The sequence below is a fragment of the Gadus macrocephalus genome, chromosome 7 (assembly GCF_031168955.1).
Source record: "Gadus macrocephalus chromosome 7, ASM3116895v1".
In the NCBI taxonomy this organism is placed as follows: domain Eukaryota; kingdom Metazoa; phylum Chordata; class Actinopteri; order Gadiformes; family Gadidae; genus Gadus; species Gadus macrocephalus.
In genome coordinates, this window is record NC_082388.1 from 28,043,587 (window position 1) to 28,065,632 (window position 22,046).

The 22,046-nt window shown below is 49.2% G+C and overlaps 1 protein-coding gene, 1 long non-coding RNA gene and 1 other non-coding gene across 8 annotated transcripts; 2 read left to right on the forward strand and 1 right to left on the reverse strand.

Moving 5' to 3' along the window:
* The first annotated feature begins 1,139 nt into the window (after nucleotides 1–1,139).
* LOC132462160 (uncharacterized) lies at nucleotides 1,140–2,647 on the forward strand. Of its 5 annotated transcripts, none has more exons than XR_009526731.1 (3): nucleotides 1,140–1,312; nucleotides 1,527–1,692; nucleotides 1,729–1,806. It is a non-coding gene; the product is annotated as an uncharacterized LOC132462160 (long non-coding RNA). The 5 variants fall into 5 exon arrangements; XR_009526729.1 differs by having other exon boundaries at nucleotides 1,142–1,312; nucleotides 1,527–1,711; nucleotides 1,748–2,647; XR_009526732.1 differs by having other exon boundaries at nucleotides 1,143–1,312; nucleotides 1,527–1,673; nucleotides 1,729–2,647.
* On the reverse strand, nucleotides 2,190–20,986 carry smg6 (SMG6 nonsense mediated mRNA decay factor). Of its 2 annotated transcripts, XM_060057766.1 has the most exons (11): nucleotides 20,705–20,986; nucleotides 20,083–20,228; nucleotides 18,838–18,948; nucleotides 18,225–18,399; nucleotides 17,723–17,942; nucleotides 14,130–14,303; nucleotides 13,239–13,385; nucleotides 12,799–12,943; nucleotides 10,769–10,995; nucleotides 10,443–10,521; nucleotides 2,190–2,923 (listed from the first exon to the last, which is right to left on the reverse strand). In XM_060057766.1, exons 1-11 carry the CDS (start codon nucleotides 20,770–20,772, stop codon nucleotides 2,796–2,798), a joined length of 1,620 nt encoding a protein of 539 aa, XP_059913749.1. In that variant the 5' UTR covers nucleotides 20,773–20,986; the 3' UTR covers nucleotides 2,190–2,795. The 2 variants fall into 2 exon arrangements, with proteins under 2 accessions (XP_059913749.1, XP_059913750.1); XM_060057767.1 differs by lacking the exons at nucleotides 20,083–20,228; nucleotides 20,705–20,986 and having other exon boundaries at nucleotides 18,225–18,662.
* On the forward strand, nucleotides 11,665–11,783 carry LOC132462189 (5S ribosomal RNA). Its single transcript, XR_009526751.1, has one exon. It is a non-coding gene; the product is annotated as a 5S ribosomal RNA (ribosomal RNA).
* Nucleotides 20,987–22,046: the final 1,060 nt, after the last annotated feature.

Genomic DNA, 22,046 nt, shown 5'->3' on the forward strand with positions numbered 1-22,046 from the left:
CACGTTGCCATTTCTACAGTTTTTATAGGATTTGAACATTTAATGGAAGTATAACGATACACATATTCGAACAGCACACTATCTCCTTAGGTAGTCCATCGTCTTCAGATATGAAGTTATTCGGGACCAAGATATAATAGCATTAAGGGAAAACGATTTGCTAGTTTTAATAAAAAAATAAAATGTATCCATCTCTATATCAACCACCAGGTGGCGCACATGCATCTCAGAGCTGCATGAGTTTTACATTTTGTAATTCAAATGTGAGCAGCCCATTAAATCAGAGCGTTCATAAAAAATAATATAAATTGTAGTTGTATTTATCGTATGAAGGATTCCGGCAAAATTCTATATGTGGGCTTTGTATGATTGTTCTGAAATGATACCTTTGGGGTAAGTGAGGCTTTTTCCACACAAAATGACAACAGAAATACATTTTCCATGTGCTTATTTTATTATCCTTTGACAAATGGAGGAGAACTTTTGAGCATGTCATTAAAAAAAAAGAGCAGTCCATAAATGCACCAAAAATAACGCAACTGGTGTTTAACCATACTAACCAGAGATCTAACCAGTAACCAGTATACGTACCAGTAGACTGACCAGATAACACGGTTCGGACCAGACTGCTGACGGTGAGGCCGTCTGCTGACTGAAGTGGCTACAAAAGGTGTGCCATGCAGGTAAGCAATCAATCATTCTTAACATGCACTGGATATAGATTTATTTTGAAGCCAGACAAAAATGTGATACGCAACAAAGGATACAGATTCTATAGTTAGTACAACATACTTTTGTTTCTTAAGCTAGAGAACTGACTGAGCTAATTGAACTGAATGAGCTAATTTAACTCTTGAAATGGGTGATGGGTGATGCTCGATTTAATGAGGGTAAGGGTCGAACTGAAGAGAAAGGAAGACAAAACATGGGCAACAAAAAGTCAATGAAAACGACTTCTATGGGAGCCGAACCTTTTCCCTCTAATGTACACGACTAACAGAGGAAGAGATGTTTCCCAAAGGCGTCCTCCGCAGCCCCGCGGCCAAATAAATAAAGATCTAAAACTACTCGTCTAGAGGGAAAGTCTTTCCAATCAAAGAACGGTAAGAACCGCTAGAAACCTTTTGCGGTCCAACCGAAACCAACAAGGGAGGTTGTAGGATCCCGAGAAGAGGTCCAGCATGTGAACGATGACACCAACAGACACAGGTTCAAATAAACAACGAATTACAGAGCGGTATAAAGAACTGAATCAAACAAGACTATAAAACATAAACCCCTCTGCTGATGGAGAAAAATTACAAAACGCCAGGTCAGCCTCTGTTCACGAGGTCAGCCTCTGTTAACGAGATCAGCCTCCGTTAACGAGGTCAGCCTCTGTTTACGAGGTCAGCCTCCGTTAAAAAGGATAGCCTCCCTTAACGAGGTCAGCCTCCCTTAACGAGGACAGCCTCCGTTATCGAGGTCAGCCTCTGTTCACGAGGTCAGCCTCTGTTAACAAGGTCAGCCTCTGTTAACGAGGTCAGCCTCCGTTAACGAGGTCCGCCTCTGTTAACGAGATCAGCCTCCGTTAACGAGGTCAGCCTCCCTTAACGAGGTCAGCCTCCCTTAACGAGGACAGCCTCCGTTAACGAGGTCAGCCTCTGTTAACAAGGTCAGCCTCTGTTAACAAGGTCAGCCTCTGTTAACAAGGTCAGCCTCCGTTAACGAGGTCAGCCTGTTAACGAGATCAGCCTCCCTTAACGAGGTCAGCCTCCCTTAACGAGGTCAGCCTCCCTTAACGAGAACTGTTGGGCCTTTCTGCGGACACAGGAAACCAGGTCCTCCTCTTCTTCAGTCCAGGAAGTGAAGGCCGGGAGGGCGCGCTCACCTCAAACCAACCCTCCTTTAGGTCGGTGGTCTTCTCCCACACGACCTGCGTCCGGTCTGTTGTTCTTGTTGTGTTGCTCTGTTGTGTTGTTGTGTTTTGTTCTGTTGTTGTGGTGTATTGTTGTGGTGTGTTGTTGTGGTTGTCATGTTGTGTTGTGTGCAGCCTCACGTCTCCAGGAGTTCTGAGGTGAAATGTCACCATCTAAGCCACTACTCCTTGAGGTCCTAATCTCTCTGAGTGCTGCTCTCTCTCTGAGTGCTGCTCTCTCTCTCTCTGAGTGCTGCTCTCTCTCTCTCTCTCTCTCTGAGTGCTGCTCTCTCTCTCTCTCTCTGAGTGCTGCTCTCTCTCTCTGATTGCTGCTGTGCTCTCGTTCTACCGGAGCCTGAATCGACTCCTTCTAGTGATCTGAATCAAAGTCTAGCTGTATATGGACCAGGCCACACCCCCTCCAACCAAACCACACCCCCTCCAACCAAACCACACCCCCTCCAACCAAACCACACCCCCTCCAACCAAACCACACCCCTTTTTCTTCTCCCGATCGCACCGAGGAGGTGGGGTCAGGCACGGAGGAGCCAGCAGATCCATAAACACACACACACACACACACACACACACACACACACACACACACACACACACACACACACACACACACACACACACACACACACACACACACACACACACACACACACACACACACACAGACGCTCATCAAGAGAGGGCAGCTGGATAAACTAAGCGCTGGCTGAACCCTCGGGATCAGTTCCAACACTTCCTGGGTTTCAGGACAGGGATTTCCTGGGCTTCACAAGAGGTGGCTCCTCCTCCTCCCCTCTCCTCCCAGCGTCTCCTCTGCTCCCCCGCTGTCCCAGCGGTGGGCGGTGTACGGCGGCGGCCCTCGGGGGCCCAGGCGGGCCCCTCAGCCCACCTTGGCCCAGCTGAGGAAGGCGGCGATGTCGCGGACCGGGACGTTGCGGGTCAGCGCTTTGACCCGCAGGTTACGGTCGTCAGTCAGCAGGACCACCTCCCGGTGCAGCCGCACCGGACCTGAGGACACACAACTCAATCAGGACCTGAGGACACACAACTCAATCAGGACCTGAGGACACACAACTCAATCAGGACCTGAGGACACACAACTCAATCAGGACCTGAGGACACACAACTCAATCAGGACCTGAGGACACACAACTCAATCAGGACCTGAGGACACACAACTCAATCAGGACCTGAGGACACACAACTCAATCAGGACCTGAGGACACACAACTCAATCAGGACCTGAGGACACACAACTCAATCAGGACCTGAGGACACACAACTCAATCAGGACCTGAGGACACACAACTCAATCAGGACCTGAGGACACACAACTCAATCAGGACCACACAACCGTCACTCTGTCCCGTCCCCCTGTAGTCAGTCATCACGCTAACCCTAGTAGTACACACTTAATAGTACGATAGTACTCTCAGTAGTAGTACCCAGTAGTAATCAGTAGTAGTACTCTCAGTAGTAGTACCCAGTAGTAATCAGTAGTAGTACTCTCAGTAGTAGTACCCAGTAGTAGTACCCAGTAGTAATCAGTAGTAGTACCCAGTAGTAGTACTCTCAGTAGTACTCAGTAGTAGTACCCAGTAGTAATCAGTAGTAGTACTCTCAGTAGTAGTACCCAGTAGTAATCAGTAGTAGTACCCAGTAGTAATCAGTAGTAGTACTCTAAGCAGTAGTACTCTCAGTAGTAGTACCCAGTAGTAGTACCCAGTAGTAGTACTCTCAGTAGTACTACCCAGTAGTAGTAGTCTCAGTAGTAGTACCCAGTAGTAGTACCCTCAGTAGTAGTACCCAGTAGTAGTACTCTCAGTGGTAGTACTCTCAGCAGTAGTACTCCCAGTAGTAGTACTCTCAGTAGTAGTACTCTCAGCAGTAGTACTCTCAGCAGTAGTACTCCCCAGTAGTAGTACTCTCAGTAGTAGTACTCCCAGTAGTAGTACCCAGTAGTAGTACCCTCAGTAGTAGTACTCTCAGTAGTAGTACTCTCAGCAGTAGTACTCCCAGTAGTAGTACTCCCAGTAGTAGTACCCAGTAGTACTCTCAGTAGTAGTACTCTCAGTAGTAGTATCCAGTAGTAGTACTCTCAGTAGTAGTACTCTCAGCAGTAGTACTCCCAGTAGTAGTACCCAGTAGTACTCTCAGTAGTAGTACTCTCAGTAGTAGTATCCAGTAGTAGTACTCTCAGTAGTAGTACTCTCAGTAGTAGTACTCTCAGCAGTAGTACTCCCAGTAGTAGTACCCAGTAGTACTCTCAGTAGTAGTACTCTCAGTAGTAGTACTCTCAGTAGAAGTACTCTCAGTAGTAGTACTCTCAGTAGTGGTACTCTCAGTAGTAGTACTCTCAGCAGTAGTACTCCCAGTAGTAGTACTCTCAGCAGTAGTACTCCCAGTAGTAGTATCCAGTAGTAGTACTCTCAGCAGTAGTACTCCCAGTAGTAGTATCCAGTAGTAGTACTCTCAGCAGTAGTACTCCCAGTAGTGGTACCCAGTAGTAGTACTCTCAGTAGTAGTACCCAGTAGGAGTACTCTCAGTAGTGGTACTCTCAGTAGTAGTACTCTCAGTAGTAGTACTCTCAGTAGTAGTACTCTCAGCAGTAGTACTCTCAGCAGTAGTACTCTCAGTAGTAGTACCCAGTAGTAGTACTCCCAATAGTAGTACTCTCAGTAGTAGTACCCAGTAGTAGTACTCTCAGTAGTAGTACCCAGTAGTAGTACCCAGTGGTAGTACTCTCAGTAGTAGTACCCAGTTGTAGTACTCTCAGTAGTACTCTCAGCAGTAGTACTCCCAGTAGTAGTACCCATTAGTAGTACCCTCAGCAGTAGTACTCTCAGTGGTAGTACTCTCAGCGGTAGTACTCTCAGCGGTAGTACTCTCAGCGGTAGTACTCTCAGTAGTAGTACCCAGTAGGAATGCGCGATATAAACGATATACGATATAAACGATAAAAAATGGCCTACGATAGAGATTTATATTGCTCTATCGCGATAATGCATGTTTGACGCGATCTATCCATGACCCGCGAAATATAAAGAGCGGGTCATGGATAGAGCCACGAGCTGCAACCGTCTGCAACGCATCGTCCGCGACCCACGAAATTTAAAAAGAGCCACGAGCTGCAACCAGCTGCATTGCATCATCCGCGACCCGCGAAAAGAGCCACGAGCTGCAACCGGCTGCAACGCATCATCTAAGCAAATATGTCTGAAAGCGAAATGGAGGAGCTGGTGATTGCGCTCATTTCATGTTCATTTTAAAATTGTATGCGTTCACTTTGCACTTTTATGTTTTAATATCAAGTATCTGTGCACACACTTGGAAGATTTTTCTCTATTTAAAATAGCCATGCCTAATACTGGACGTATTTCCCTAATTCACAGTATCCGTTTCTTTATTAACAAGACACCACCAGTTTTAATTTAATTAAGTATACGTCATTACACAGAAGATTTTTTTCTTTGTTAAAGTCTCTGCAGCTACAACATTATAGTTGTATGATTACACTTTTGCACAATAAATGTTCTCAAAACGACATACTAAGTTTCTTTCTTTTGTTTTATACATTTAACAGCTTGGCTTTCCTTAGTCTATGTAACCTGTTCTAAAATGGTTCTATTATGATTTATATATCGTGATATATATCGTTATCGCAATAGGTTGCAATGTATATCGCAATATGGATTTTAGGCCATATCGCCCATCCCTAGTACCCAGTAGTAGTACCCAGTAGTAGTACTCTCAGTAGTAGTACTCTCAGCAGTAGTACCCAGTAGTAGTACTCTCAGCAGTGGTACCCAGTAGTAGTACTCTCAGCAGTAGTACCCAGTAGTAGTACCCAGTAGTAGTACTCTCAGTAGTAGTACCCAGTAGTAGTACTCTCAGTAGTAGTACTCTCAGCAGTAGTACCCAGTAGTAGTACTCTCAGCAGTGGTACCCAGTAGTAGTACTCTCAGCAGTAGTACCCAGTAGTAGTACCCAGTAGTAGTACTCCCAGCAGTAGTACCAGTACTCGTACTCAGCAGTAGTACTCAGCAGTAGTACCCAGTACTAGTACCCAGTACTAGTACTCCCCAGTAGTAGTACTCTCAGTAGTAGTACTCCCAGTAGTAGTATCCAGTAGTAGTACTCTCAGTAGTAGTACTCTCAGCAGTAGTACTCCCAGTAGTAGTACCCAGTAGTAGTACCCTCAGTAGTAGTACTCTCAGTAGTAGTACTCTCAGCAGTAGTACTCCCAGTAGTAGTACTCCCAGTAGTAGTACCCAGTAGTACTCTCAGTAGTAGTACTCTCAGTAGTAGTATCCAGTAGTAGTACTCTCAGTAGTAGTACTCTCAGTAGTAGTACTCTCAGCAGTAGTACTCTCAGCAGTAGTACTCCCAGTAGTAGTATCCAGTAGTACTCTCAGTAGTAGTACTCTCGGTAGTAGTATCCAGTAGTAGTACTCTCAGTAGTAGTACTCTCAGTAGTAGTACTCTCAGCAGTAGTACTCCCAGTAGTAGTACCCAGTAGTACTCTCAGTAGTAGTACTCTCAGTAGTAGTACTCTCAGTAGAAGTACTCTCAGTAGTAGTACTCTCAGTAGTGGTACTCTCAGTAGTAGTACTCTCAGCAGTAGTACTCCCAGTAGTAGTACTCTCAGCAGTAGTACTCCCAGTAGTAGTATCCAGTAGTAGTACTCTCAGCAGTAGTACTCCCAGTAGTAGTATCCAGTAGTAGTACTCTCAGTAGTAGTACTCTCAGCAGTAGTACTCCCAGTAGTGGTACCCAGTAGTAGTACTCACAGTAGTAGTACCCAGTAGGAGTACTCTCAGTAGTGGTACTCTCAGTAGTAGTACTCTCAGTAGTAGTACTCTCAGTAGTAGTACTCTCAGCAGTAGTACTCTCAGCAGTAGTACTCTCAGTAGTAGTACCCAGTAGTAGTACTCCCAATAGTAGTACTCTCAGTAGTAGTACCCAGTAGTAGTACTCTCAGTAGTAGTACCCAGTAGTAGTACCCAGTGGTAGTACTCTCAGTAGTAGTACCCAGTTGTAGTACTCTCAGTAGTACTCTCAGCAGTAGTACTCCCAGTAGTAGTACCCATTAGTAGTACCCTCAGCAGTAGTACTCTCAGTGGTAGTACTCTCAGCGGTAGTACTCTCAGCGGTAGTACTCTCAGTAGTAGTACCCAGTAGGAATGCGCGATATAAACGATATACGATATAAACGATAAAAAATGGCCTACGATAGAGATTTATATTGCTCTATCGCGATAATGCATGTTTGACGCGATCTATCCATGACCCGCGAAATATAAAGAGCGGGTCATGGATAGAGCCACGAGCTGCAACCGTCTGCAACGCATCGTCCGCGACCCACGAAATTTAAAAAGAGCCACGAGCTGCAACCAGCTGCATTGCATCATCCGCGACCCGCGAAAAGAGCCACGAGCTGCAACCGGCTGCAACGCATCATCTAAGCAAATATGTCTGAAAGCGAAATGGAGGAGCTGGTGATTGCGCTCATTTCATGTTCATTTTAAAATTGTATGCGTTCACTTTGCACTTTTATGTTTTAATATCAAGTATCTGTGCACACACTTGGAAGATTTTTCTCTATTTAAAATAGCCATGCCTAATACTGGACGTATTTCCCTAATTCACAGTATCCGTTTCTTTATTAACAAGACACCACCAGTTTTAATTTAATTAAGTATACGTCATTACACAGAAGATTTTTTTCTTTGTTAAAGTCTCTGCAGCTACAACATTATAGTTGTATGATTACACTTTTGCACAATAAATGTTCTCAAAACGACATACTAAGTTTCTTTCTTTTGTTTTATACATTTAACAGCTTGGCTTTCCTTAGTCTATGTAACCTGTTCTAAAATGGTTCTATTATGATTTATATATCGTGATATATATCGTTATCGCAATAGGTTGCAATGTATATCGCAATATGGATTTTAGGCCATATCGCCCATCCCTAGTACCCAGTAGTAGTACCCAGTAGTAGTACTCTCAGTAGTAGTACTCTCAGCAGTAGTACCCAGTAGTAGTACTCTCAGCAGTGGTACCCAGTAGTAGTACTCTCAGCAGTAGTACCCAGTAGTAGTACCCAGTAGTAGTACTCTCAGTAGTAGTACCCAGTAGTAGTACTCTCAGTAGTAGTACTCTCAGCAGTAGTACCCAGTAGTAGTACTCTCAGCAGTGGTACCCAGTAGTAGTACTCTCAGCAGTAGTACCCAGTAGTAGTACCCAGTAGTAGTACTCCCAGCAGTAGTACCAGTACTCGTACTCAGCAGTAGTACTCAGCAGTAGTACCCAGTACTAGTACCCAGTACTAGTACTCTCAGTAGTAGTACTCTCAGTAGTAGTACTCTCAGTAGTAGTACTCTCAGCAGTAGTACTCTCAGCAGTAGTACTCTCAGTAGTAGTACCCAGTACTAGTACTCAGCAGTAGTACTCTCAGCAGTAGTACCCAGTAGTAGTACCCAGTACTAGTACTCAGTAGGAGTACTCTCAGCAGTAGTACTAGTAGTACTCTCAGCAGTAGTACTCTGAGTCTCAGCAGTAGTACTCTCAGCAGTAGTACCCAGTAGTAGTACTCTCAGCAGTAGTACTCTCAGCAGTAGTACTCCCAGTACTAGTACTCAGTAGTAGTACTCTCAGCAGTAGTACCCAGTAGTAGTACTCTCAGTAGTAGTACTCTCAGCAGTAGTACCCAGTAGTAGTACTCTCAGTAGTAGTACTCTCAGCAGTAGTACCAGTACTAGTACTCAGCAGTAGTACTCAGCAGTAGTACCCACCCAGTACTAGTACTCTCAGCAGTAGTATTCTCAGCAGTAGTACCCAGTAGTAGTAGTACTCAGCAGTAGTACTCTCAGCAGTAGTACTCTCAGCAGTAGTACCCAGTACTAGTACTCAGCAGTAGTACTCTCAGTAGTAGTACTCTCAGCAGTAGTACTCTCAGCAGTAGTACTCTCAGTAGTACTCAGCAGTAGTACTCAGCAGTAGTACTCTCAGCAGTAGTACCCAGTACTAGTACTCAGCAGTAGTACTCAGCAGTAGTACTCTCAGCAGTAGTACTCTCAGTAGGACTCTCAGCAGTAGTACCAGTACTAGTACTCAGCAGTAATACTCAGCAGTAGTACTCTCAGCAGTAGTACCCAGTAGTAGTACCCAGTACTAGTACTCAGTAGGAGTACTCTCAGCAGTAGTACTAGTAGTACTCTCAGCAGTAGTACTCTGAGTCTCAGCAGTAGTACTCTCAGCAGTAGTACCCAGTAGTAGTACTCTCAGCAGTAGTACTCTCAGCAGTAGTACTCCCAGTACTAGTACTCAGTAGTAGTACTCTCAGCAGTAGTACCCAGTAGTAGTACTCTCAGTAGTAGTACTCTCAGCAGTAGTACCCAGTAGTAGTACTCTCAGCAGTAGTACCAGTACTAGTACTCAGCAGTAGTACTCAGCAGTAGTACTCTCAGTAGTAGTACTCTCAGCAGTAGTACTCTCAGCAGTAGTACTCTCAGTAGTAGTACCCAGTACTAGTACTCAGCAGTAGTACTCTCAGCAGTAGTACCCAGTAGTAGTACCCAGTACTAGTACTCAGTAGGAGTACTCTCAGCAGTAGTACTAGTAGTACTCAGCAGTAGTACTCAGCAGTAGTACTCTCAGCAGTAGTACCCAGTACTAGTACTCAGCAGTAGTACTCAGCAGTAGTACTCTCAGCAGTAGTACTCTCAGCAGTAGTACTCTCAGTAGTACTCTCAGCAGTAGTACCAGTACTAGTACTCAGCAGTAATACTCAGCAGTAGTACTCTCAGCAGTAGTACTCGGTAGTAGTACTCTCAGCAGTAGTACTCTCAGTAGTACTCTCAGTAGTAGTACTCTCAGCAGTAGTACTCTCAGCAGTAGTACTCTCAGTAGTAGTACTCTCAGCAGTAGTACTCAGTAGGAGTACTCTCAGCAGTAGTACTCAGTAGGAGTACTCTCAGCAGTAGTACCCCCAGTACTAGTACTCTCAGCAGTAGTACTCTCAGCAGTAGTACTCAGCAGTAGTACTCAGCAGTAGTACTCAGCAGTAGTACTCAGCAGTAGTACTCTCAGTAGTACTCTCAGTAGTAGTACTCTCAGTAGTAGTACTCTCAGTAGTAGTACTCTCAGCAGTAGTACTCAGCAGTAGTACTCTCAGTAGTAGTACTCTCAGCAGTAGTACTCTCAGCAGTAGTACTCTCAGTAGTACTCAGCAGTAGTACTCAGCAGTAGTACTCTCAGTAGTAGTACTCTCAGCAGTAGTACTCTCAGCAGTAGTACTCTCAGTAGTACTCAGCAGTAGTACTCAGCAGTAGTACTCTCAGTAGTAGTACTCTCAGTAGTAGTACTCTCAGCAGTAGTACTCTCAGCAGTAGTACTCTCAGTAGTACTCTCAGTAGAACTCTCAGCAGTAGTACTCAGCAGTAGTACTCTCAGTAGTAGTACTCTCAGCAGTAGTACTCTCAGTAGTACTCTCAGTAGAACTCTCAGCAGTAGTACCAGTACCTGGGGTCTCAGGCAGGACGTCCTCGGTGTCTTTGCAGCAGTAGAGGCAGCAGGACAGGATGACGTCGTCGTTGTTGCCCTGAGGAGACAGAGCTCCGTCAAACCGCATCAGGACGCCTCTGGGAGCCCCGCCCCCCACCCTGTGTGCCCCGCCCCTCCCCCCACCCTGTGAGCCCCGCCCCCCGCCCTGTGTGCCACGCCCCTCCCCCCGCCCTGTGTGCCCCGCCCTTCCCCCTTTGAGCCCCACCCCTCCCCCTGTGTGCCCCGCCCCCCACACTGCGAGCCCCGCCCCCCAACCCTCCCCCGCCCTCGGCCCCGCCCCCTACCTGCTGTCCTGAGGTGTCCTCGCTGCGGAAGGCGATGGACTCCAGCTGGTTCCCCCGGCTGGTCAGTGCCCGCAGCCCGGGCTCCCGGGCCTCAAACCCGCGCTCCAGGAAGGCCACGGCTTGCCGCGCCTTCTCCTGCACCGCCCGCACGTGGGCGCCGTTGCCGTAGTTACCGCCGCCGCCGAAGCCGTCCTGGCCCTTGGCGAGGCCGTCCAACTCCGTGATCACTGAGGGGCAGAGGAGGCGTGTCAGAGCCCCCGCACACACGCAGAGAACCGCTCCCCGGACCACACCCATCACCTGGTCACATCCATCACCTGGTCACATCCATCACCCGTCACACCCTTCACCTGGTCACATCCATCACCCGGATCACACCCTTCACCTGGTCACATCCATCACCCGGATCACACCCTTCACCTGGTCACATCCATCACCCGGATCACACCCTTCACCTGGTCACATCCATCACCCGGATCACACCCTTCACCTGGTCACATCCATCATCCGGTCACACCCATCGGCTGGATCACATCCATCACCCGGATCACATCCATCAACTGGTCACATCCATCACCTGGTCACATCCATCACCCGGTCACACCCATCAGCTGGATCACATCCATCACCTGGTCACATCCATCACCCGGATCACACCCTTCACCTGGTCATATCCATCACCCGGTAACATCCATCATCTGGATACCATCCATCACCCGGTCACATCCATCATCTGGATCACATCCATCACCTGGTCACATCCATCACCCGGTCACATCCATCAGATGGATCACACCCATCACCTGGTCACATCCATCAGCTGGATCACATCCGTCACCTGGTCAATACCATCACCCGGATCACATCCATCAACCGGTCACATCCATCACCTGGTCAAATCCGGCCATACCACCCTGAACACGCCCGATCTCGTCTGATCTCGGAAGCTAAGCAGGGTCGGGCCTGGTTAGTACTTGGATGGGAGACCGCCTGGGAATACCAGGTGCTGTAAGTGGTGTCGGGTGGTGGCCTATAGGTGGCACTCTTCCCTCTGGCCCCTTCACTCATCAATCCCGATGCCCCAGTGCAGTGACGGGGACACTGTGCTGTGGAAGCGGGCGTCCTTCGGAGGAGACGGAAAACCGAGGTCCTGACTCACTGAGGTCATAAAAGATCCCAGGACACTTATTGCAAAGAGTAGGGGTTACCCCGGTGTCCTGGCCCAACCAGGCTCCTTCAGTCTGGCCCCCTAATCATCCTCCTGTATGATTAGCTGACTCATTAATTCCCTCACTCTCCACCTCAAGCTGGTGTGTGGTGAGCGTTCTGGCGCAAATTGGCTGCCATGCATCACCCCAGTGGGGGCTACACACTGGTGGTGGTGGTGAGTGAGGTCCCCCCTTCACTGTAAGTCTTTGGGTAATTGAAACGCGCTATATAAATATAATGAATTATTATTATCCATCACCCGGATCACACCCATCACCACCCGGGATCAAGGTCCTCCCTGTCCTGGCAGACACCCCCCAAGGGCCTCACCTATCAGCAGCACCACCAGGACGTAGCCAGGGCCTCACCTATCAGTGGCACCACCAGGACGTAGCCAGGGCCTCACCTATCAGCGGCACCAGGACGTAGCCAGGGCCTCACCAGGATGTAGCCAGGGCCTCACCAGGATGTAGCCAGGGCCTCACCAGGATGTAGCCAGGGCCTCACCAGGATGTAGCCAGGGCCTCACCTATCAGTGGCACCACCAGGACGTAGCCAGGGCCTCACCTATCAGCGGCACCAGGACGTAGCCAGGGCCTCACCTATCAGCACCACCAGGACGTAGCCAGGGCCTCACCTATCAGTGGCACCACCAGGACGTAGCCAGGGCCTCACCTATCACCACCACCAGGACGTAGCCAGGGCCTCACCTATCAGTGGCACCACCAGGACGTAGCCAGGGCCTCACCTATCACCACCACCAGGACGTAGCCAGGGCCTCACCTATCAGTGGCACCACCAGGACGTAGCCAGGGCCTCACCTATCAGTGGCACCACCAGGACGTAGGCGGCCGAGCGCAGCAGCGTGCGCAGCCCGTCCAGGTGGTCGATGAAGCCGTTGGTGTCCGGGACCAGGTAGTACGGCCGCACCTCCAGCTGCAGCTGCCCGCCCGTCTGCAGCACGGCCTGGGGAGAGGGGGCGGGGTTAGGGTACAGCTTCTGGGACAGTCGACAACCGAGCAAAGTGATTGGACCACACACTTTAGTCCAGTGCACGTGTCATAATAGTAGAAGCAGAAGCACATGATAATGATCTGTACACCACGGACCGCCCTGTAGGATGAAGAGGCCGTTTATCGCCCACTGGGACCTCATGGACCTTCAGGGTCTGATCATTTATAGACGGAGCGATGGGTTCAACCCAGACCGCATTCAGACCTGAGCTCCTCCTGCTCCCGGAGGCCCAGGGGGCGGGCCTTACCTGTATCTTGTCCCGCCTCTTCTGCTGCTCGGCCAGTTTATTGGTCAGCACGCTGCGCCGCGCCCGCAGCTCTCTGATGTCGTCCTCCGCCTCTCCGTCCTCCGAGGTCGACAGAGACGACTCCGCCTCCACGATGACGTCGTCCCCCTGGGGTCAGAGGTCAGAGGTCAGGGAGACTCTTCTCTTACCTGCCACTTCGTCCTACGGTCGTTGTCATCGAGGACCCGAGAGCAACCCTCTGGGAGTTGCTCCACCCCCCATAGGGTGGAGCTGGTTTAATCCCATAGGGTGGAGCTGGTTTAATCTAATAGGGTGGAGCTGGTTTAATCCCATAGGGTGGAGCTGGTTTAATCCCATAGGGTGGAGCTGGTTTAATCTCAAAGGGTGGAGCTGGTTTAATCCCATAGAGTGGAGCTGGTTTAATCTAATAGGGTAATCTCAAAGAGTAGAGCTGGTTTAATCCCAAAGGGTGGAGCTGGTTTAATCCCAAATGGTGGAGTTGGTTTAATCCCATAGGGTGGAGCTGGTTTAATCCCAAAGGGTGGAGCTGGTTTAATCCCAAAGGGTGGAGCTGGTTTAATCTAATAGGGTAATCTCAAAGGGTGGAGCTGGTTTAATCCCAAAGGGTGGAGCTGGTTTAATCCCAGAGTGGAGCTGGTTTAATCTAATAGGGTAATCTCAAAGGGTGGAGCTGGTTTAATCCCATAGGGTGGAGCTGGTTTAATCTGATAGGGTGGAGCTGGTTTAATCCCAAAGGGTGGAGCTGGTTTAGTCCCATAGGGTGGAGCTGGTTTAATCCCATAGGGTGGAGCTGGTTTAATCCCAAAGGGTGGAGCTGGTTTAATCCCATAGGGTGGAGCTGGTTTAATCCCATAGGGTGGAGCTGACCACCTTCTCCGGGGACTCCTTCTTCTTCCCGCGCTCCGTCCAGGGGTTGAGGGACGGGCCGGTCGCCATGGAGACGTATTTCCCGCCCTTGAAGGCCAGCAGAGGCTCCTCCTGTCCGCATAGCGCCTCCAGGAAGTACTTAAGCACCGTCACCCTCTTGCAGTCCGCCGCGATGCCCTGAAACCAGAGGACCTCTTAGATAACTCTATTACATCTAGATCTATAAAGATAACACCGTATCTATACAACTCTTAAGGCCCTATTATTACGGTCTGAAACCCAAGTAGCTGTGTGGGAGGATCTCTGGTCTGTTGCTATTATACCGGCGCCCGACGCAAATCTAAAACCCACCGTAGGTGTGTTTCGGTTGTTACGTGCAATAAACCAATGAGAGTGCTATCTTCCATCTCCTTTAAGAAAACTTCAAATGGCTCAGTTTATGGCCATATATATGGCCTAAATCACACATGGAATAGCGTCTTCTTCTACAACTTCAGAAACACTGGGTGGTCATGTCAATTTCGGCAAAGAGAACTTAACACATTTATGATATGCGGTCCTGTGGCCACAACTGTGGGTCTATTTAATGATATGCGGCAATACATTAACAAACATCGTTTGTTACCAGTATTGTATACATTATTGTTATCGACTTGTTCATAATATGCATGTGTCCCCCTGTTAATATTCAATGACACGGACTGCATGATGTGTTACGTGTTTAGTTTGAGAGTGTTTAAACAGATGGGTGCACACTAGGGCTGTAACGATACGCGTATCAAACCGAAAATCGCGATACTCAAAGCCACGAACCTGTCTCGCGGTGTGAGAAGGCAGAAGCGCGATATGCCCTTTCTAACTCTTCGGTCAAATTGTCCGATTGAAATTTGCTAATTATTTGTCTAAATAATAGTCTGCTGACAGCGCCCCCTCCTATCGATGCCGTAAATATGTGACGAGATGCCCTCTCTGTGATCACAGCTCTCCGTGGCTACGGAGGATTGCATTTCTCCACAGCCGTCGAAGTCCTCATATGCGATATGAACACCTGCGTGAAGTTGGCACCCCATGTGTAAAAAAAACATGTAAAACTATTTCAGATCGTTTGTGCTTCGTTTGTGCACGTTTGTGCACGACAAATGAAAATTTGTGCTCATACCGTTTTTGAGATATCAAACATTACATTTTGTAAACATATGACGTCACTCAGCACCCCAATATTGTCTGAATCGGTTCAAATGTGTCTCAATCATTTGTGCATCGTTTGTGCACGTTTGTGCACGACAAATAAACATTTGTGCTTTTTTAATTTTTATGTTATTAAGGTTTCATTTTATTCACTCAGCACCCCAATAATGTCAGAATTGGTTCAAATTGGTCTCATTCGTTTGTGCATCGTTTGTGCACGACAAATAAACATTTGTGCTCTTTTAATTTTTAAGTTATTAAGGTTTCATTTTTTTCACTCAGCACCCCAATAATGTCAGAATTGGTTCAAATTGGTCTCATTCGTTTGTGCATCGTTTGTGCACGTTTGTGCACGACAAATGAACATTTGTGCTCATACCGTTTGAGATATCAAACATTACATTTTGTAAACATATGACGTCAATCAGCACCCCAATATTGTCCGAATCGGTTCAAATGTGTCTCAACCTCAACGTGCACAAACGATGCACAAACGAATGAGACCAATTTGAACCAATTCTGCCATTATTGGGGTGCTGAGTGAAAAAAATGAAACCTTAATAACTTAAAAATTCAAAGAGCACAAATGTTTATTTGTCGTGCACAAACGTGCACAAACGATGCACAAACGAATGAGACCAATTTGAACCAATTCTGACATTATTGGGGTGCTGACTGAAAAAAATGAAACCTTAATAACTTAAAAATTAAAAGAGCAAAAATGTTTATTTGTCGTGCACAAACGTGCACAAACGATGCACAAACGAATGAGACCAATTTGAACCAATTCTGACATTATTGGGGTGCTGAGTGAAAAAAATGAAACCTTAATAACTTAAAAATTAAAAGAGCACAAATGTTTATTTGTCGTGCACAAACGTGCACAAACGATGCACAAATGATTGAGACACATTTGAACCGATTCGGACAATATTGGGGTGCTGAGTGACGTCATATGTTTACAAAATGTAATGTTTGATATCTCAAAAACGGTATGAGCACAAATTTTCATTTGTCATGCACAAACGTGCACAAACGAAGCACAAACGATCTGAAATAGTTTTACATGTTTTTTTTACACATGGGGTGCCAACTTCACGCAGGTGATATGAACGACATTTATCCAGAGTGGGCCAAGCGCGAAAACAATTGCCTGTGTGATCCTGTCTCTATTGTTTTGTGTGATTTGACTGGCAGTTTGTCTGCTTATAGGTCGTAATGAAGCGGCCACCGATTATTGACAGGATGGGTACTTTATTCTACCGGACTCGTTCGCTTCTTCACTAGACACACGCGCTACCGCTCGCTCTCCTCGCTCGTCCACTCACTCGCTGACGTCACTCACACACGCATACGCACACTGCCATTCTCCCGCACACACATATGCTACTCGTAACACTATGCCTCGTTATTGCGACGTTCATGTTTTTCCTCATCTATTGAAAGTTAGGCTATTAAACATGTTGCATTCTATACGGCCTGATTATGTCATTATTTAAGCTACATAGCCTAATAAGAAGCGCTAATAAGGATATTTGAATAAACCAACCAAACAGTTAAAGGGGCCCTATTATGCCTACCAGCAAAAAGCATCCTCCAACTGTAATCTTTGGTTATTTCTTTATTAATTTAGCTATACTTTAATAGTATTCTTTCGGTTCAAATCTGTTCAGTGTTCCAAATTATTTGTTATTAAATGTTACATTAAGATAATTGGTATTTAAGTGTTGTTTAAATAAAATGCTTTTTAAATTTAAAAGAATCGTGGGATGTATCGAACCGTGGGTCAAAAATCGTGATACAAACCGAATCGTGAATTTGTGTATCGTTACAGCCCTACACATATTGTTGAACTGTGCGCCAGACATCGCCTGCATTCATTCACTCTTTTTAACACTCACTCGCGGTAAAACCATGTTTTCTCACGATCAAATACGCATCAATCCTAAAAGTTATGGGCTTGTACACGATGTCTGTGTCAAGAAAATATGTGTTTGCTGCACGGTATTTGCAGATGCATTAATTTTAAACTTCTGACAACTGTATCAGCTGTTCTTTCCCAAATTATTTAACCAACGTTATCATTTATACCTTAAAACAAGATTTTGTTTTGGAAGGTATATATTTGGATGGTATATATTTTGCTCGAGGTTATTATTGTATTATTCTTATTTTACGACATGGGATAGCATTCTATATTGTTCTCATTCATGCCTCTCCAGGCGCACGTGTAGCGGTCTCACCGTGTCGGTGTGGGGTCAGTGCGGGGGTCTCACCGTGTCGGTGTGGGGTCAGTGCGGGGGTCTCACCGTGTCGGTGTGGGGTCAGTGCGGGGGTCTCACCGTGTCGGTGTGGGGTCAGTGCGGGGGTCTCACCGTGTCGGTGTGGGGTCAGTGCGGGGGTCTCACCGTGTCGGTGTGGGGGTCTGTGTAGCAGGGCTCCAGGGGGGCTGCCAGCAGGGGGATGAAGCCAGCCAGCAGCTTGTCCTCCTCCAGCAGCAGCAGGCGCAGCTCCTCGTCGCCCTCCGGCTCCTCCGTGTCGGCCGTGTACAGCGGAGCCTCCTCGTGCTCCACGCGGGCCAGGGCGTTACACAGGTCGGCCAGGCACCGCCACACGTCAGGGCCGCCGCTGGGGGGGGGGACATCCTGAACAACCGTCTCTCTCTCTCTCTCTCTCTCTCTCTCTCTCTCTCTCTCTCTCTCTCTCTCTCTCTCTCTCTCTCTCTCTCTCTCTCTCTCTCTCTCTCTCTCTCTCTCTCTCTCTCTCTCTCTCTCTCTCTCTCCCTCTCTCCCGCCCCCCCCTCTCTCTATCCCCCTCCCTCTCTCCCTCTCTCTCTCTCTCTCTCTCTCTCTCTTTCTCTCACCCTCCCTCTCTCCCTCCCTCTTTCCCTCTCTCTCTCTCTCTCCTTACTTGATGTTGCACGGAGGCGGGTTCCACTCGTCCGGGTGTCCCAACATCCAATCGGACCAGACCTTGATGCTGGGCAGCAGCTCTCTGAGGTCCAATGGGAAGGCAGAGACCCTCACCATGCCGTCGGCCTCGTCGCCTTGCCCCGCCCCCTCTCCGTTCTCCATCAGGATTGGCTCTGAGGGATGAGGGCAGAATGTAGAGGAGGTTATAATAGATCAGATCAATAAGACGGTTGGTGTTCTGCTCCTCAAACACCAACAGCAGTGAGGGAAGTCTCTCAGTCACTGTGTGGCCCTTCAGTGTTCTCCTCTCTTCACGGGCCCTCCGGCCCCTCCACATGGAGACGGTGGCCCCCGTAGTGGACAGCCGGGCCCCGGCCTCACCCTCACACCAGGCTCCGACCTCAACAGGTGATCTGCACTGTGGCTACGGCACAATCTGTCCCCACTACAACAGGAGGGCCGGGGGAAGGCTCCCACACATCAAGAGAGTCAACCGTGTGTGTGTGTGTGTGTGTGTCTGCGTGTGTGCGTGCGTGCGTGCGTGCGTGCGTGCGTGCGTGCGTGCGTGCGTGCGTGCGTGCGTGCGTGCGTGCGTGCGTGCGTGCGCGTACCTGCGGGGGTCTCTCTCAGCAGCTGGGTGCAGCGCTGGAGGAGCAGTGCGAACATGGCCAGACCCAGACCGGTGGACTGCTGGTGCAGCACGGAGCGCACCTCCCCCTCCACTGGCCAATAGGAACACAGCAACAAACAAGAGGTCTTCAACGGAGCGGAAGACCTTCAGACCAGGATGCAGCAACAACACGCTACGGAACGTCAAAGCCCCCCCCCCTCCCTCCGGACCCAGACCACCTCCTGCCTGGGGTCTGTGGGAGCCCCGGGCGGGGTTTGGGTGGCAGCTATGGGGACGGTTTGAATAAAGGGGGGGGGGTGTATCTGCTGTGGGGGCGGATGTGGGCGTGGTGGATGTGTACCTCTGCTGTGGGCGTGGTGGATGTGTACCTCTGCTGTGGGCGTGGTGGATGTGTACCTCTGCTGTGGGCGTGGTGGATGTGTACCTCTGCTGTGGGCGTGGTGGATGTGTGGTGAATATGTGGTGGATGTGTACCTCTGCTGTGGGCGTGGTGGATGTGTGGTGGGTGTGTACCTCTGATGTAGGCGTGGTGGATGTGTAGTGGATGTGTACCTCTGCTGTGGGTGTGGTGGATGTGTGGTGGATGTGAACCTCTGCTGTGGGCATGGTGGATGTGCACCTCTGCTGTGGGCGTGGTGGATGTGTACCTCTGCTGTGAGCGTGGTGGATGTGTACCTCTGCTGTGGCCGTAGTGGATGTGTGGTGGATGTGGTCCTCTGCTGTGGGCGTGGTGGCTGTGTGGTGGATGTGTACCTCTGCTGTGGGCGGGTGGATGTGTACCTCTGCTGTGGGCGTGGTGGATGTGTAGTGGATGTGTGGTGGGTGTGTACCGCTGCTGTGGGCGTGGTGGATGTGTGGTGGATGTGAACCTCTGCTGTGGGCGTGGTGGATGTTTAGTGGATGTGTACCTCTGCTGTGGGCATGGTGGATGTGTAATAGATGTGTACCTCTGCTGTGGGTGTGGTGGATGTGTGGTGGATGTGAACCTCTGCTGTGGGCATGGTGGATGTGCACCTCTGCTGTGGGCGTGGTGGATGTGTACCTCTGCTGTGAGCGTGGTGGATGTGTACCTCTGCTGTGGCCGTAGTGGATGTGTGGTGGATGTGGTCCTCTGCTGTGGGCGTGGTGGCTGTGTGGTGGATGTGTACCTCTGCTGTGGGCGGGTGGATGTGTACCTCTGCTGTGGGCGTGGTGGATGTGTAGTGGATGTGTGGTGGATGTGTACCTCTGCTGTGGGTGTGGTGGACGGTGAACATGTTGATGGTGATGAGCTGCAGCAGCCGTGTGCGTCCCAGCGCCGTGGGGCTGTGCTGCAGGAGCGCCCCGAACTCCTGCAGCACCCGGAGCGCCACCGACGGGAAGGACTCCATGCTGACACACACACACACACACACACACACACACACACACACACACACACACACACACACACACACACACACACACACACACACACACACACACACACGAGCACACACACACACACCCAAACGGGGGCACGAGCACACACACACACACACACACACACACACACACACACACACACACACACACACACACACACACACACACACACACACACACACACACACACACACACACACACACACACACACACACACACACACAAACGTGAGCATGTGTTTGGGGATGTAACACAGAAACAATACATTATATGGATCTCAGATTGGGTATTGCACTTATTTTTTGGAATGTATAAAATCATGCTTTAGTGTGGTGCGTGTATCAAACCAAATAATGCTTATTGAGAAATGCAATATTTTGTAACAAAATAACCATACAACTGTATCAATATTGCTCCAGGATGAGACGAGGAGAACACTCACCCTACTTTAGTGAAGAGCTTTCCGTGGGCGTGCAGGAAACTCAGAATAAACCTCTTGTTGAGCTGCATGGCGGAACACAGGACAGACCGGTGAGAAGGTGTTCCTTCAGTACTAGTAGAGTTTTACTCCTCCTTCTCTCTCCAAGTCCATTCAGACAGACAGGCATCTTAATAATAAGAAGACGCCTTGAACATCTTGAACCAAACAGGCATTTTGAACCAAACGGCAGACGAAAGCTCAATGATTTGCTGCATGTTTGTCATGATTCTGATGGCTACCTGGGTTCTAAATGCCCCCCCCCACATCAACACCCTGCTGCCCCCTGCCACAGGGACCCTAACCCCCGTATCAACACCCTGCTGCCCCCTGCCACAGGGACCCTAACCCCCGTATCAACACCCTGCTGCCCCCTGCCACAGGGACCCTAACCCCCGTATCAACACCCTGCTGCCCCCTGCCACAGGGACCCTAACCCCCGTATCAACACCCTGCTGCCCCCTGCCACAGGGACCCTAACCCCCGTATCAACACCCTGCTGCCCCCTGCCACAGGGACCCTAACCCCCGTATCAACACCCTGCTGCCCCCTGCCACAGGGACCCTAACCCCCGTATCAACACCCTGCTGCCCCCTGCCACAGGGACCCTAACCCTAACCCCCGTATCAACACCCTGCTGCCCCCTGCCACAGGGACCCTAACCCCCGTATCAACACCCTGCTGCCCCCTGCCACAGGGACCCTAACCTCCACATCAACACCCTGCTGCCCCCTGCCACAGGGACCCGGACCCTAACCCCCGTATCAACACCCTGCTGCCCCCTGCCACAGGGACCCTAACCCCCGTATCAACACCCTGCTGCCCCCTGCCACAGGGACCCGGACCCTAACCCCCGTATCAACACCCTGCTGCCCCCTGCCACAGGGACCCTAACCCCCACACAGGGAGAACCGGGTCATAACCTGGACAGAATCAAAGCTTTAAGCAGTTGTTCACAGATGTTGAAGATGACAGCGGACATTAGCGGTGTGTGAAGGACTACGGCTGGACCATAGCCACACACTGCTCTGGTGAAGTCCCTTCAACCACCTTCTGCTCAGGGGGAGTCACCATTACATCGCTGCGTTGAACCACTTATGTAGTGTGCATGTGATACACTACATATGCAACTTCCAAGATGAAAGCAGAAAAGCGAATTAACGCGTGTTGAACTCCATGTGACATGAAGTAGTACCCGCTATGTCGTATGTTGGTAAATGGTAGCATCAATTAGCTACACATGGGGAAGCATGGAGCCATCTAATGGTTATAAACCCTTGAATGGATTCCATGCTAAATCAATAGC

Excerpts from the sequence above, each read along its gene's own strand:
- smg6 (XM_060057766.1), bottom strand. The coding sequence starts at position 20,772 with ATGCAGCTCAACAAGAGGTTTATTCTGAGTTTCCTGCACGCCCACGGA. Across the intron at positions 18,949-20,082 it reads CCACCACACCCACAGCAGAG|TGGAGGGGGAGGTGCGCTCC; the intron begins GTACACATCCAC and ends CCTATTGGCCAG. Across the intron at positions 13,386-14,129 it reads AGAAGGAGTCCCCGGAGAAG|GGGGACGACGTCATCGTGGA; the intron begins GTGGTCAGCTCC and ends CTCTGACCCCAG.